The 15,489-nt window shown below is 42.5% G+C and overlaps 1 protein-coding gene across 1 annotated transcript in view; it reads left to right on the top strand.

The window, feature by feature from the left end:
• ACTR8 (actin related protein 8) overlaps nucleotides 1–15,489 on the top strand; it is a 26,305-nt gene extending 10,816 nt beyond the window's left edge. The window contains exons 4-13 of the mRNA XM_073644581.1: nucleotides 2,286–2,390; nucleotides 3,140–3,313; nucleotides 3,740–3,833; nucleotides 3,995–4,127; nucleotides 5,054–5,207; nucleotides 7,462–7,557; nucleotides 8,340–8,480; nucleotides 9,584–9,836; nucleotides 11,206–11,369; nucleotides 15,254–15,489. Of these exons, the coding sequence (XP_073500682.1) occupies nucleotides 2,286–2,390; nucleotides 3,140–3,313; nucleotides 3,740–3,833; nucleotides 3,995–4,127; nucleotides 5,054–5,207; nucleotides 7,462–7,557; nucleotides 8,340–8,480; nucleotides 9,584–9,836; nucleotides 11,206–11,369; nucleotides 15,254–15,397 (1,458 nt within the window). The 3' untranslated portion in view covers nucleotides 15,398–15,489. The remainder of the gene's footprint in view (nucleotides 1–2,285; nucleotides 2,391–3,139; nucleotides 3,314–3,739; nucleotides 3,834–3,994; nucleotides 4,128–5,053; nucleotides 5,208–7,461; nucleotides 7,558–8,339; nucleotides 8,481–9,583; nucleotides 9,837–11,205; nucleotides 11,370–15,253) is intronic.

Below are 15,489 nucleotides of genomic sequence, written 5' to 3'. Positions count from 1 at the left end.
ATCACATGCATCCAACTACTCCACAGCGTGGCTGGCCAGTAAAGGTCTAAAAGAAGAAAAAATAATGACATGGCCCCCTTGTTCACCTGATCTGAACCCCAATAGAGAACCTGTGGTCCATCATAAAATGTGAGATCTACAGGGAGGGAAAACAGTACACCTCTCAGAACAGTGTCTGGGAGGCTGTGGTGACTGCTGCACGCAATGTTGATCGAAAACAGATCAAGCAACTGACAGAATCTGTGGATGGAAGGCTGCTGAGTGTCATAAAGAAAGGTGGCTATATTGATCACTAATTTTTTTGGTTTTTGTTTTTGCATGTCAGAAATGTTTATTTCTAAACTTTGTGCACTGATATTGGTTTACCTGGTGAAAAAAACAAATGAGATGGGATTATATTTGTTTTTTATTAAGTTGCCTAATAATTCTGCACAGTAATAGTTACCTGCACAAACAGATATCTTCCTAAGATAGCCAAATCTAAAAAAAAACACTCCAACTTCCAAAAATCTTAAGCTTGGATAGTTATGAGTCTTTTGGGTTGATTGAGAACATAGTTGTTCATAAATAATAAAAATAATCCTCTAAAATACAACTTGCCTAATAATTCTGCACACAGTGTAGTGTGTGACCAACTTATGCTGCTTTAAATGCAGCATCAATAGTTAAATTATATATATATTATACTTATCTCTCCGGTGGCGTCCTCTCTCCTCGGCATCCCGCGGTGTTCTGAAAGGACCTGTTTTTTTTCTTTTTTTGTATTTTTTTATGTTTTAATTTTTTTTTTACTAATGGTACCCGGGTCGGATGAGAGTCTCCTCTTCTCCAGACCCGGGTGCCATCCGCGCATTGAAACGCATAACATCTGCATGCATACATGTATACATGCGGATGTTATGCTTTTCAATTCAAGTAAATGGCGGCAATTTCGGCTGCGCGGAGCGTGTCTGGCGCTGGCCTCGGCTGCGCGGAGCGTGTCTGGCGCTGGCCTCGGCTGCGCGGAGCGTGTCTGGCGCTGGCCTCGGCTGCGCAGATTGTACATGTACATTTTTATGAGTACCTAGTTGTAAAGATGTGCGGTTGTGAGCTGTAAGTAATCACCTAGGCGGGTTAACGATGCAACAATATTTTATTAATCACATCCATGGTAATGCAGCAATTCCAAGTAAATGGCCAAAATACAGTTCTCTCAGTCCTTAAGTTCTCAACCTGGGATCAGTAGTTCCACTTGCTTTGTATCAGGCCATACTCACTGTCTCCCAACTTTTGGTTGGCCCACAGATTTTGTATCTCCAGCCAGTATATTCTGTTGCCACAGTCCACGATCCTCCAGATGACGGATAAAACAATGGAAGCACAGATATCAAGTAGCTACAGTCCTAGAATAAAGTTGATATCCAATGACATATCCACAACTGTAGTATGTTTATCCAGCCCAGTTGATAACTGATCTCCAACACGCCATAAGCCATCCATCCATCAGCTCCACAGCCATAGGCCCTATCCCTCCAGTGTCCTTCCATCAACTCCTCCACATCCCTGGGGTCAGCCCGCTCCCAGCACAGAAGTGATCACCCTCCCCCTCAAGCATTCACTGTTTGCTAAACAATGAAGAATATTCTAGAAGCCTTCATCTGAGACTGCATGTAAGACCCCCTGTGATGACGGCTCCACTGTATCTCAATCCAAACTCACCTAATGAGACCATTGGCTGTTGAAACAATGGACTCCTGAGATACAGATTAGTGGAATGCTGGACATTTTACAAGTGAATCTTCCATACTGACAAGTTAGCAGAACTATATAAAACATGACAAGTAAATCACTAATAAAACACAATAATAATATTAACAAAAATGGTGGTTCGTTGCTGGAAAAGTATCATAGTCTTTAGAAAATGGGCAGCTCCTCACACTAGTGGTCCTTGATATTCCATTATCCATCACTTTACACTATCACCTTCCATCCTGCCTGATTGACAGCTCCTCACTGTCCCTCCTCCCTGCTGCTGCTGATGAGATCTTACACCGCTCAGTACAAGCTTCAGACATCAGACTGGGTGAGCGGGGTGACTATAGCTGGACTCATAAAATGCTCATCTTAATATGAGGACTTACAGCCTTTCTGATATGAATTTTCACAGTAAGTATACCAGCCACATTAGGTCTAAAATATTGATGTAATTCTATATTCTGCAACTTGCATTGTGAATTCTGGTGACAGATCTAATTAAGACATGGGATTCTAGCTTTTTTATCAGGGGATTTCTTCTCCTTTTTTAGGCTCGAGCACACAATAAACAGATAAGACCAGCAATATTGGATCATGATTCCGGAGCAAAATGGACCAGTACTTCTCACAAGGAAGAATACTTTGTAGGAGAAGAGGTACTTTCTCATATCTCTATTTTTCAGATTGTTGATCTATGTTCCTTCCTTATCATTATATTAAGGCCCCCTTAGACATTAGATAGCTGTCGAGTGAACGATCATTCGGCCGCAGCTGCCTCTCACCGTCTCCCCCGCCACTGGAACGTTCGGCTGACTGCCCCCGTGTTTCTCTATGAGAGAGCCGCTGTCAGGCTCTTCTGGCAGCGGCTTGTCTTCTGCAAAATAGGATGAGCCGCTGATATTCGACAGGCCGGATCCTTCCCTCTCCCGACATCATCTGTTGTGAAAGAGTCAGGAGGCCGATATCAGCGAGTTCGGGTGATTTTAGTCTAATTTTTGGGTGGGCTTTAGAATTACATAACTACTTCATTTCAAAAACAGCAAGCGCAGCCACTTTTACATTAATGGTCACGGACTGCAATACCATGCTCAACCAATTCACAGGGTGGCGCTGTTTATGAAAGAAAGCAGGTATTTTTATATTTCTAATCCTCGACCACTACTTTACACCCTGCACATCTTGCATCTCTTTCAGCTTTACCTTTCATAAGTTAAAGGAATTATCCGGTGAAAACCAGTCATCTGCTATCCACAGGTGATAACTTGTTGATCATTGAGGATCCGACCATCAGGGTCCGCACTGACAAAACACATCTTGAGCAGTTTCTGTTTTTTATCACTATCTTGCTAACACCCCACCCGTGACTAGCCTGTTTCATGTAAATGTCATTGTTCTCTCCCATCAGGCATTATTTGTGAAACCCACTGACTGCTATGATATTCACTATCCAATTCGGCGAGGCCAACTCAATATTCATGGTGGACCCGGGGGCTCTCTCACTTCTGTGCTTTCAGACCTGGAAGTTATCTGGTCTCACGTCATACAAAAATTCCTGGAAATACAACCGAAAGACTTGAAGGTGCGTTCAAGTGCTTTGTGCAGAAATTCTGTTTAAAGCTGACAGGTAGAAACCTATAGCAAGCAGGAGGCAGGGGAAACAAATTGAAGCTATATCACATACTGTGACTTAAATTGTATAGAACTGCTGTTCCTGATGTATATCACTCGATGCCAGTCTTCTCCCTCTCCAATGCCAGAAACGTCATGGGAAATGTAGTCTGAATTAGGAGGACACTATCAGATTGCATGGCAGACGACATAGAAATTGTACGTGCATACACAAGCCTATGCATTATTTTTTATAATAACCTATCTTACATGTCAGCCAAAAAAATATTGGTGGGTGTCTTGTCCATATTGCCATACCAAAAATGTGGTTGATTTTGTTAATATATTATAATTGGATACATTTTGATGCTGTTTTATAATAACGTTTCTCTTACAGTATTACCGGTGTATATTACTCATCCCTGACATATATAACAGACAGCACGTGAAAGAAATGGTTAATATGATCCTCACAAAGATGGGATTTTCAGGTTAGTTCAGGTCTTTTAAAGGGGTTATCCCACGCAAATGGTAGAAGGCTGTGATTTGGGGGAGGGGGACGACACAGTCTTGTGTTTCCAGCTTAGATCACAAATAAATTTGAGCAATTTTTTTTTTTAAATAAAGTGCATTAATGTATTTTGTCTCTCAGGGGTGATAGTCCATCAGGAGTCCGTTTGTGCCGTGTACGGAAGTGGTCTGACCAGTGCATGTGTGGTGGATGTTGGAGACCAGAAGACCAGCATTTGCTGTGTGGAGGATGGAATATCTCACCGAAACACCAGGTATCTGCAGAACGGGTAGGACAGTCACTGTCCTTATGCCCTAGTACATGCCGGCTCCGGTCCCACCTTTCGAAGCCGCTGGCAAGAAACGACTTTGGCATTGGAAATTGCAGAATGTGTCCTCTTTCCAAAATCTTCCTTCCCTACCCTTAAAGGGGCTCACTGTTTTGGACAATCCTTACATTTTAGAAGGGCGTCTTAACAGTAAGTTAAAGGAGTATTACCATCTCAAAGATCCTATGCTAATATGTAGTAAGTGTAATAATAATATTAGCAAATACCTCTAATTGTAGATTTGCTATGTTGCTTACCCCTTGTGCAGGGCATTGCAGTAGCTTAGGTATCCATGGTTACGACCACTCATAGTGACAGTTGTTGGTGATCGTAACTGTGGACACCTAAGCTACTGCAATGCCCTGCACATGGGGTAAGTGACATAGCAAATCAGAAGAACTATACTACATTTCTAATTGGGGGTATTTGCTAATATTATTATTGTTATTATTACATCTATTCCATATTGGAATGGGATCTTCGCGATGGGAATAATACTTTTATTGCAAAGTGTTGCTCTCCCATCAGGAGTAATCTGGTAGTGCGTTTTAAGCTTCACTGCAGCGCCACCACAGGGGGTTTTAATCATTACAAGGTGGTTGATTCATATTATCATACGTCCGTGTGTCACGGTCCAAGCACGGACTGTCTGTGAGTCTCCTGACAGCCTCATATATGCCACATTCAGGTCAGGAGACCCCTGGACAGTCCGTTCTTCTCGGTCTATACCCAGACCGTGACACTTGGATGCATGAATGCAGCACAAGGTACGTCATCTATTTTGAAGACCCCTTTTAGAGCTGTATACAGGAGTAGAGCAATAATTGTAATTTTTCACTAAAACAAATGTTGCTCCTTTTGTTCCCATCCAGGCTGTGTCTCGCCTACGGTGGGTCCGATGTCACACGCTGCTTCTTCTGGCTTATGCAGAGAGCAGGGTTTCCTTACCGAGAGTGTCAGCTGTCTAATAGACTGGACTGTCTTCTCTTACAGCAGCTTAAAGAGACTTACACACATCTGGACCAGGTAGGCATGAATTTACACATCGTATCTACATACATTTTTGTGCTTGACTTCAGTTATCCTTGGATTGAAACAAAAATTATAATGAGTCTATTCTTTCAAAACAGAAAAAAGGTAACATTTCTCCTTGTGGAGAGTGACAAACCAAGCCTGGCATGTTAGAGTGAGGAGACTTATAAGCCATGCATGCTCCTCTGTGAGCATGCATGGCTTATAAGTCTCCTCACTCTGACATGCCAGGCTTGGCTTGTCACTTTCCACAAGGAGAAACGTTACCCCATAGACTCCAGGCCAGAGCCTCTCACCCAGCCAAATCATATCATCATACTTTGCACTGAGGAGGGGCAATACCCCAAAACACTGTCTGCAAAATGAGATTCTGGTTTGGCTTTTATCCTAAGTCATATTGCAAGACTCGTTAAAGGGTTAATAATGAATTTTAGGATTTCTGCTTCCAGTAGGTGGCGCTAGAGTTCTATTCCTCTTTCTCTCTGAAGAGGCAATTTGCATATTTTAATGCTAAAATAAGAAAATTAATGTTTTCATCGGGAAGCCTGCAAACTCTATTGTCATAAGGTGGTATTAATTATTGGAAATACACCAGAAAACTGCCATGTGAAAAGTTGTAGATTATTTGTACAATAAGTTGTGACTTTTTACTTCTTTACATTTCTGTAGACAACTTTTTGAAAAGTGTAGGGGGCGCGTGGGATCCAGTAGGCCAACACCTTTATTATATCCTACAGCTAGAATTTACCCCAGGCCAAGGGCTGATTTGTCTTTCTGGTGCATAGACTTGCCAGACTTCCACATTAGATGGCTGTTGGCCGAGCCATGGATCTGCTGATCTCTCGGCCATGAATCTGCTGATCTCTCGGCCATGGATCTGCTGATCTCTCGGCCATGGATCTGCTGATCTCTCGGCCATGGATCTGCTGATCTCTCGGCCATGGATCTGCTGATCTCTCGGCCATGGATCTGCTCATCTCTCACCGTCGCTCGCTTTACTGAGTTCTCCTTTGTTCTCAATGAGAGAGCTGCTGCAGACATCTCTGGTAGCTGAAGATCTCTCAGGAAACCGGATCAGCAGTCGGGAAAGAGTCTGTCGAACCTATCAATTTCGACTGGTTCGGCCAACATTGGTCTGATGTGTATGGGGGACTTTAGTCTGGAATCTGAAGCTTGAGGATTAACAAATTCCATAGTATTTTTTTACGGCTCAAAGCTGGTATCCAGTTTAGTCAATGTTCCAAATGACCTGGTCTTCAAATTGGTATATTTTACACAATTGTCACACTTTGGGCACTATGTCACTTTGTAAGCTGGGTTACTGAGACTAAAGGCCTCCATATGCATCGGCAGATCCTGACAGTATTTATTGGATCTGCCGACAGTCTAGTCTAAGTTCTGTGTGTGGAGGATGTGTTGTGATATAGTTTCTGGCCAAACGATTGTGCATCTGGCAGCTATCTAATGCTTATGAAGAATTGATAAAAAGAACCTACATATATAGATATATATTGTAGCAAAGCCAGGTAGGACTGGGTTAAATCCTAACGCAACAGGTCTTATTTAGATGCACCTGGCTAGCTTTAGCTAAGAACCAGGAAATGGGTTCACCTTGGATGTTGAGCAGAGTGGAGTGTGCTGAAGCTGGTGAGTGTCCAGCCAAAATGTGAGCTGTAGCTGGGAGAGAGACAAGCTAGCGTCTGTCTAAATGGAGACTGCAGGGGTCAGCTAGGAAAGCTGAGCAGTCTGTGTGTTGGAGCTGCAGAGAACCGTGTGAAAGCTGCAGCCTGTTCAGTGTGAACTGTGCCCAGAGTTGAACAATTCTGTTTGGCGCTGGAGCTCAGGCTGATGGTGATACAGAGACTGGAAGGTATCTCTTCTGTGTACAAAGTTTTCTCCTGGAGAAAGGACTGTAATCTGTTTGGGTGAGCCTGGACTGACATATGTGTGTCTGCTGAATTACCTGTTTATTTGCTGTGATACCTTTGTGCCCAGAAGAGGCTGTCTTTGGTTTTGAATCCGTTGGAGTATTACAAAAAGCAATAAAACTGCACATGTCTGGACCAAACTGCATTTCATGTGTGAACGCTACCTAATGCCTACCTGAGAGCGTGATTCCCTACAGTGTGTGTATATTGTAAGTAGTCATTTTTGAAGACATATTCTTTTTTAATAAGACATAGCAATATTTGTAGAGGTTATAATAATACAATTTGTATGTAAATGACTCTTTGTGTGTTTTCTTTAGGACATTTGTGGAGTGCAGGATCACGAGCTTCAGGTGCGGCATCCAGATTCTCCAGCCTTATTGTATCAAATGCGACTAGGAGACGAAAAACTTCAGGTAGGATCAAATTATGAATTTGTATTACATTAATTCTCATTTGGTGTTTCTTATTTTCATTTATGTAAAACCTAAGAAATGAGCCGGAGCATATGTTGGTATAAGTGCAAAGTGTAGGAGCATGTTCACACTGTGGCCATTTCTCAGGCAAAACCCAAGATAAAAAAAAATAAGCATATGCCATCTAGTAAGTAAATAGTAATAGTACATGTAAATACCATGTAAAAACACTATTTTGATTGTAAAAGCCATCCCACCGCGACAAGGTGCACCCAATTGGGACGGTCCTATCTTCTAGTATTAAAACCTTAACTTGTTTCAGCCGACCTCAATGTGAATAGTGAATAAGGGCAGAGCAGGACAGAGGCCTGACTGTTTAGGCACCTGCCATCCTGCGCTGCCCTTTTCTACATTGTTGGCTGACACATGGTAAGGTTTAAATACTAGAAGATAGGACCGTCCTGATTGGGGTCACCTTGTCGTGGTGGGGTGGCTTTTATGCTCTTCTTATCAAAATGATGTCCACTAAGTACCCTATGTTTATTACATGTATTATTACGATTTACTTACTGCAGCGTATTTGCTCTTTTTGTTTGTTTTTCTTGGGTTTTGCATTTATGTAAATCTTATTTCTTATTATAATATTCAGTACTATCCATTGTATGTGTCAGCTCACACTTTCTATAATTTTTTTTTTGTACAGTCTCCGTTACATGATTATCGTTAATGTGACTAGTACCTTTTATCACCACTACTTACTGATCACGTTTGGCATCTTTTAGGCACCAATGGCTCTGTTTTACCCAGCCACATTCGGAATTGTTGGCCAGAAAATGACATATTTACAGCACAGATCACAGGGAGATCCAGAAGATCCCCATGATGAGCATTATCTACTGGCAACACAAAGCAAACAGGATCAGGTAGGACAAGTCTCCAGCACTGCTCAAATAGATGCACAAAAGGTAACCTGAAAAAGCAACTGCTATGCCATTGTTTTAACCCCTTCACCCCTGGGCCATTTTACTTTTTTTTTTTTTTTCCCATCAATATAGCCGTATGACAGCTTGATTTTTTTGGGATGAGTTGTACTTTTAAATGACTCCATTCATTCTACTGTACCACACAGTGTACTGGGAAATGGGAAAAAAATTCCAAGCGCGTTTGAAATTTTTTTTTTTTTTTTTAAAAATGCAATTTCACAATTTTGATTTTTTTTTTTTTTTTTTACCATGTTCATTATATAAGAAAAAAATGCTTTTGTCCCCATTTTCTGAGACCTGTAACCTTTTCATTTTTCGGGATCTAGGGCTGTGTAAGGGCTTATTTTTGGGGGGCTGAGGTGGCGTTTTTTCTCATACCATTTGGGGGTATATACAATGTTTTGATCACCTCTTATTGGAATGTTGCTGCAGCCCAAAAAAACGTAATTCTGGCGTTTGTTTTTTTTTCTGGTTAACTTATTTTATATTTTGATCAATCAAACTTTTACGAACGCAGTGATACCAAATATTTGTATTTTTTTATTGTGTTCTTTTTAATGGAGCAAAAGGGGGTGATTTGAATTGTTTTTGGGGGGGATTTTTTCATATTTTTAAAAACTTCTTTTTTTTTTTTTCTGGATTTTATAGTCCCCTTAGGAGACTTGAAGTTGCTATCATCCGATCGCTTGTGCTATACTTAGCAGGGATTCAGCACTGATATGTGTAGCGAAAATCACTATCCCTTATAATCGCTGGCAACAGGCTGGCTTTCACAGGAGGATCGTAATGGCCGGCACGGGGGTCTTCAGCAGTCCCCCGACTGTCATAGCAACCCATCAATTCCCCCGCGATCACATCACTGGCGTGCTGATGGGAACGTGGAACAATGCGCGCCCCTGTTGTGGCACGTGTTAAATGCCGCTATCAGAGATTGACAGCGAGATTTAGAGAGGTTAAATCTGCTAATCTATGGGGCATAATGAATATACCACAGTTCATGAAGAAGCTTCAGTGTTTGATTGTAATTTGTACTTTCTTCAAAGTCCTCTAAGGCGGCTGCAGATCGGAAGGCCATGTCCAAGCCCAGCATGTACGACGATGCGCGGAGCCAGGATGCAGAAAGAGGGCACATGATGGACGCGGAGCTCGGACCCTCTCAGAGCGATGGCATGGGGCATAGTAATGACGGGGAGGAGCCGTCCGCTTCTTTATACTCCAGGAAAACCATGGTGTCTCAGTTTGAAGGAAAAGCCCTCGGCCTGGACAAAGCAATTCTTCATAGCATTGATTGCTGCAGTAAGTTCGCTATCCACCAACTTCATTGCATGCTCCACCACGATCTGTGTTTTCTCAGCGTTACACATTCCCTCGGGTGTAATACATTACATACAATTATTTCTAATAAGACTACAAAGGCACAAATACCTAAAAACACCAAATCTTACATGTGCTCATGAATATTCCTTGATAATCAGCAAACGAGGGCTCGTAGGAATGTTCCTGATTATTCTGCCATTGTAAACAGGCTGGTGATCAACAAAACGTACATTCATGTGGTGATCAGATCGGTTATGTCGTCAAAAAAATCTTAGTTATCGGCAGCACATTGACGTGTGTAAACGGAGGATATGCTGCCGATAACCTACTGTATATGCAGACCAGAATGATATATTGAGATTTTATTCTGTCCCCGTCATCGGTTACAAGTCGGTGTAAACAGGACAGTAAACGACGTGTTGTATAGCTGATTGGTGCTCGTTAAGGTGCATTGATGGGTGAAATCAGCCCATGTAAATGCATCATTACTCTGCTTAGTATTGCACATGCTAGGCAAAAAGTGTTAAAATGGTTTCTCTTTGGTATGTATCAGGCCAGGAAATACTTTGATCCTATATCCACACCTGTATACTTGTGAAAGAAAAGTGTATAGTATGGGTATGTATTTTAATGGGAAATATTGGCTGGTATTCAGTGATATAGGTGTACATCAGCAACTGTCCAAATAGTAGCTGACACTCACATCTTCCTAAAAGAATTGCTTTATTAGTTCAGTAGTATAAAAGGCGCAAAAAATGGTTGAACACAACAGAACAAAAATTAAAAAGGCAGAGAAGAAATATCCGCTGCGCTCCCAGGCAACATGTGTCAGACCTACATGGTCAAGCTTGACAAAGGACCTTGCAGGTCTGAAACATGTTGCCTGGGAGCGCAGCGGATATTTCTTCTCTGCCTTTTTAATTTTTGTTCTGTTGTGTTCAACCATTTTTTGTGCCTTTTATACTAGTGGATCAATAAAGCTATTCTATTAAAAGATGTGAGTGCCGGCCATTGTTTGGACTATTACTGGAGTATTTTGCCGTGCTCCTGGACAGGTGAGATGATTGCTCCTTTTTCACATTTTCTATTAACTGCACCTAACAGGTTATCATGGTTATCATTCATTTACAGCAGAAGAGCAGCATGGAGTCAGCTGGCTATTAAATAATGGTAATAGATGCAAGTTATGTGTATATCTATAAAGCTAATAAAGAAATACAAAAAATGAAAATAGTTTTCCTCTCCTGCAGTATAGTGACAGATAGAGTAGTTCACTATCTATTATATCACTTCTGATCTCAAATGTCAAACAAGATGAATGATGACGTTTTTCACACTTTCCTTGCAGCCTCTGATGACACAAAAAAGAAAATGTATAGCTCCATCGTGGTGGTCGGAGGGGGGTTAATGTTTCACAAGGCTCAGCAGTTTCTGCAGCATCGAATCCTCAATAAGATGCCTCCTTCCTTCAGAAGAATGGTGGAAAATGTGGAAGTTGTAACAAGACCTAAGGTTGGTTGGTGTGTGTGTGTAATGAAAAAACAAAATAATAAAATATATTTGTATTATTAATTTTCTTGTATAGATACTTTTGTTAATCTACCAGCATACGGTGGTGGAGAGCATTAAGCACAGGAGCAGGAGCAGTGATGATCATCAGATCGCTGAGGGTCACTGATCACTGTTACGGGTCCGGGTGGTGGAACCTCGGTGCTTTGATGCAAGGAGGGACCAGAGGGGCATAACTAAGTGCCTACTCGGACCGACCCAGGTAACACGGCGGCTTAGTCAACTCCGTGAACCAAGGAGGAACCGGGCAGGTGAACCAGGTGCCACTCTGGGATCGACTTTGTGTGAGAGCAGGTGACTCCCACGGGTCAGATGACAGGAGCTGACCGGTACAGCGGATAAGCACGGCAGGTAGGCAGGCGGGTGATCCGGGTAGACAAGCAGGCGGGTACGGCGGATAGCCAGAAAGGTACTCCAAGTAAACGAGCAGGCGGGTATGCAGGTTACTTGGCAGGTGCTCCGGGTAGGCTGGCAGGAGGGCACGGCTGGTAACTGGCAGGTGCTCCGGGTAGGCAGACTGGCGGGCACGGCTGTTAGGCAGGCTGGCGGGCACGGCTGTTAGGCAGGTTGGCGAGCACAGCTGTTAGGCAGGCTGGCGGACACGGCTGTTAGGCAGGTTGGCGGGCACGGCTGTTAGGCAGGCTGGCGGGCAAGGAACCTGAGGGCTGAGGAGAGTGTTAGCACACAAACAACAACCTTGCACAGGCACCCCCATTTTGGAGGAGGTGCTTAACATAGGGGCAGTCCTCCGGCCATTGGCCGGGGACTCTTTAGGACAACGCGCGCGACCCCTTTAAGGGGGAGGGAGCGTGCGCCAAGCACAGTGCCCGGGAAGGTGCACGCCTTAGCAGCAGGGGAACAGGAAGATGCTGGACCGGGACCGCGGCGGTGAGGGGAACGGCGTCTCTGCCCGGCAGGAGGCAGAGACGCCGATGCTACAATCACAAGTATGGAAACCCTGTGTTCCCCAAATGGATTGGTCAGTGTGACCCATTGCTCCATTCATGTTATGTCGGGCTGTTGGAGATCGCTAAGGACATGTATAATTCCCATAGCTTATATATTATATTAGATTATATTATACACTGTGTGCAGAATTATTAGGCAAATGCGTATTTTGATCACATGATACTTTTTATACATGTTGTCCTACTCCAAGCTGCATAGGCTTGAGAGCCAACTACCAATTAAGTAAATCTGGTGATGTGCATCTCTGTAATGAGGAGGGGTGTTGTCTAATGACATCAACACTCTATATAAGGTGTGCTTAATTATTAGGCAACTTCCTTTCCTTTGGCAAAATGGGTCAGAAGAGAGATTTGACGGGCTCTGAAAAGTCCAAAATTGTGAGATGTCTTGCAGAGGGAGGCAGCAGTCTTGAAAATTCCAAACTTTTGAAGCGTGATCACCGAACAATCAAGCGTTTCATGGCAAATAGCCAACAGGGTCGCAAGAAGCGTGTTGGCCAAAAGCGCAAAATAACTGCCCATGAATTGAGGAAAATCAAGCGTGAAGCTGCCAAGATGCCATTCGCCACCAGTTTTGCCATATTTCAGAGCTGCAACGTTACTGGAGTATCAAAAAGCACAAGGTGTGCGATACTCAGGGACATGGCCAAGGTAAGGAAGGCGGAAAAACGACCACCTTTGAACAAGAAACATAAAATAAAACGTCAAGAATGGGCCAAGAAATATCTTAAGACTGATTTTTCAAAGGTTTTATGGACTGATGAAATGAGAGTGACTCTTGATGGGCCAGAGGCTGGATCAGTAAAGGGCAGAGAGCTCCACTCCGACGCCAGCAAGGTGGAGGTGGGGTACTGGTATGGGCTGGAATCATCAAAGATGAACTTGTGGCACCTTTTCGGGTTGAGGATGGAGTGAAGCTCAACTTCCAGACCTACTGCCAGTTTCTGGAAGACAACTTCTTCAAGCAGTGGTGCAGGAAGAAGTCGGTATCATTCAAGAAAAACATGATTTTCATGCAGGACAATGTTCCATCACATGCATCCAACTACTCCACAGCGTGGCTGGCCAGTAAAGATCTAAAAGAAGAAAAAATAATGACATGGCCCCCTTGTTCACCTGATCTGAACCCCATAGAGAACCTGTGGTCCATCATAAAATGTGAGATCTACAGGGAGGGAAAACAGTACACCTCTGGGAACAGTGTCTGGGAGGCTGTGGTGACTGCTGCACGCAATGTTGATCGAAAACAGATCAAGCAACTGACAGAATCTATGGATGGAAGGCTGTTGAGTGCCATCATAAAGAAAGGTGGCTATATTGATCACTATTTTTTTTGTTTTTGCATGTCAGAAATGTTTATTTCTAAATTTTGTGCGCTGATATTGGTTTACCTGGTGAAAATAAACAAGCGAGATGGGATTATATTTGGTTTTTATTAAGTTGCCTAATAATTCTGCACAGTAATAGTTAACTGCACAAACAGATATCCTCCTAAGATAGCCAAATCTAAAAAAAGCCCACTCCAACTTCCAAAAATATTAAGCTTGGATATTTGAGTCTTTTGGGTTGATTGAGAACATAGTTGTTGGTCAATAATAAAAACAATCCTCTAAAATACAACCTGCCTAATAATTCTGCACACAGTGTATTATATATATATATATATATATATATATATATATATATATATATATATATATATATATATATATAGTGCAACATATATATGGAGTTAAAGGGGTTGTCCAGGTTAAAACAAGTTATAACGTACCTGCTGGAGTCCCATTGCTGAACTCTAAAGGAGTATTCCCATCTCCACGATTCTATCCCAATATATAGTAGGTGTAATAATATTATTAGAAAATACTTCTAATTAGAAATGTAGTATAGTTCTTCTGATTCGCTATGTCGCTTACCCCATGTGCAGGGCATTGCTATAGCTTAGGTATCCATGGTCGCAACCACTAACAACTAACTAACTGTCACTATATGAATGGTCGTAACCAGGGCTGTGGAGTCTGAGACCATTTTGGTGGAGTAGTTATAAAATGGACCGACTCCTAATATTTATAATAGATTGGGTACAGTAGTTTAATGCAGTTTGTGGGGAATATTTTTCATAATAATTTGGGAAAGTTATGAAATGTCCTATAAATGTCTGTCCTATTCCTGATCTAAGGGTCTAGACTTTTAGCGGAGATGAATCTGTGCTACAGTAAATTTATCACTTAAACATGAGCCATGTATGAGGGAGTCGAAGGTTTGGCTTACCAACTCCACAGCCCTGGTCGTAACCATGGCTACCTGAGCTACTGCACTGCCCTGCACATGGAGGAAGCAACATTGCAAACCAGAAGAACTATACTACATTTAAAATTTCAAATATTTGTTAATATTGTTATTATCAAACCTACTACATAGTGGGCTAGGATTTTGGAGATGGGAATCCCCTTTTAATCCCTGTTACAAGATGGCACGGCAGGATGGCCGCCACTCCATTTATTCCCGATGTGGGCTGCCAGAACAATCTGAGCGCAGCGCTTGGCTGCCCCATAGGGAATAAATAGAGCGCAGGTTTCACATGCTCCATTTTTCAAGGGTATGAAAGTTCTCCCTTTAGCCAAGCGGTCGGACCTCCACCGATCAACAAGTTCGATAGCTGATAACTTGTTTTAATCCGACAATCCCTTTAATACAGGCTCTGAAGAGACAGATAAAGAGATGAAATCCTCGCTGTATATTAGTATACGGCAACTTGATGAAAGCTATAAAATACTCTTATTTTCATCTAATGTATAGATTTAGGAGAACTTCCATTACTCTTGGTATATTGATTGCTTGTTGTGGGCTTTTCCCCAGGATATGGACCCACGACTTATTGCATGGAAAGGCGGCGCCGTCCTCGCTTGTCTTGACACCACTCAGGAGCTGTGGATCTACCAGCAGGAATGGCGGCGGTTCGGCGTGCGCATGTTACGGGAAAGGGCCGCATTTGTTTGGTGAACTGAATAGACTTTTTCTTTTGTGGGGGACGAGTGTAAAATTTTATCACCATGAGGTTTGTTATATATTTTTATTACTTTGGAGCGAAGGAG

Source organism: Phyllobates terribilis, unplaced genomic scaffold, assembly GCF_046119375.1.
Source record: "Phyllobates terribilis strain yellow unplaced genomic scaffold, ASM4611937v1 Scaffold_8__6_contigs__length_399053987, whole genome shotgun sequence".
Taxonomy (NCBI): domain Eukaryota; kingdom Metazoa; phylum Chordata; class Amphibia; order Anura; family Dendrobatidae; genus Phyllobates; species Phyllobates terribilis.
The sequence above is the reverse complement of the archived record's forward strand: the minus strand, read 5'-3'. Positions and strand labels throughout refer to the sequence as shown.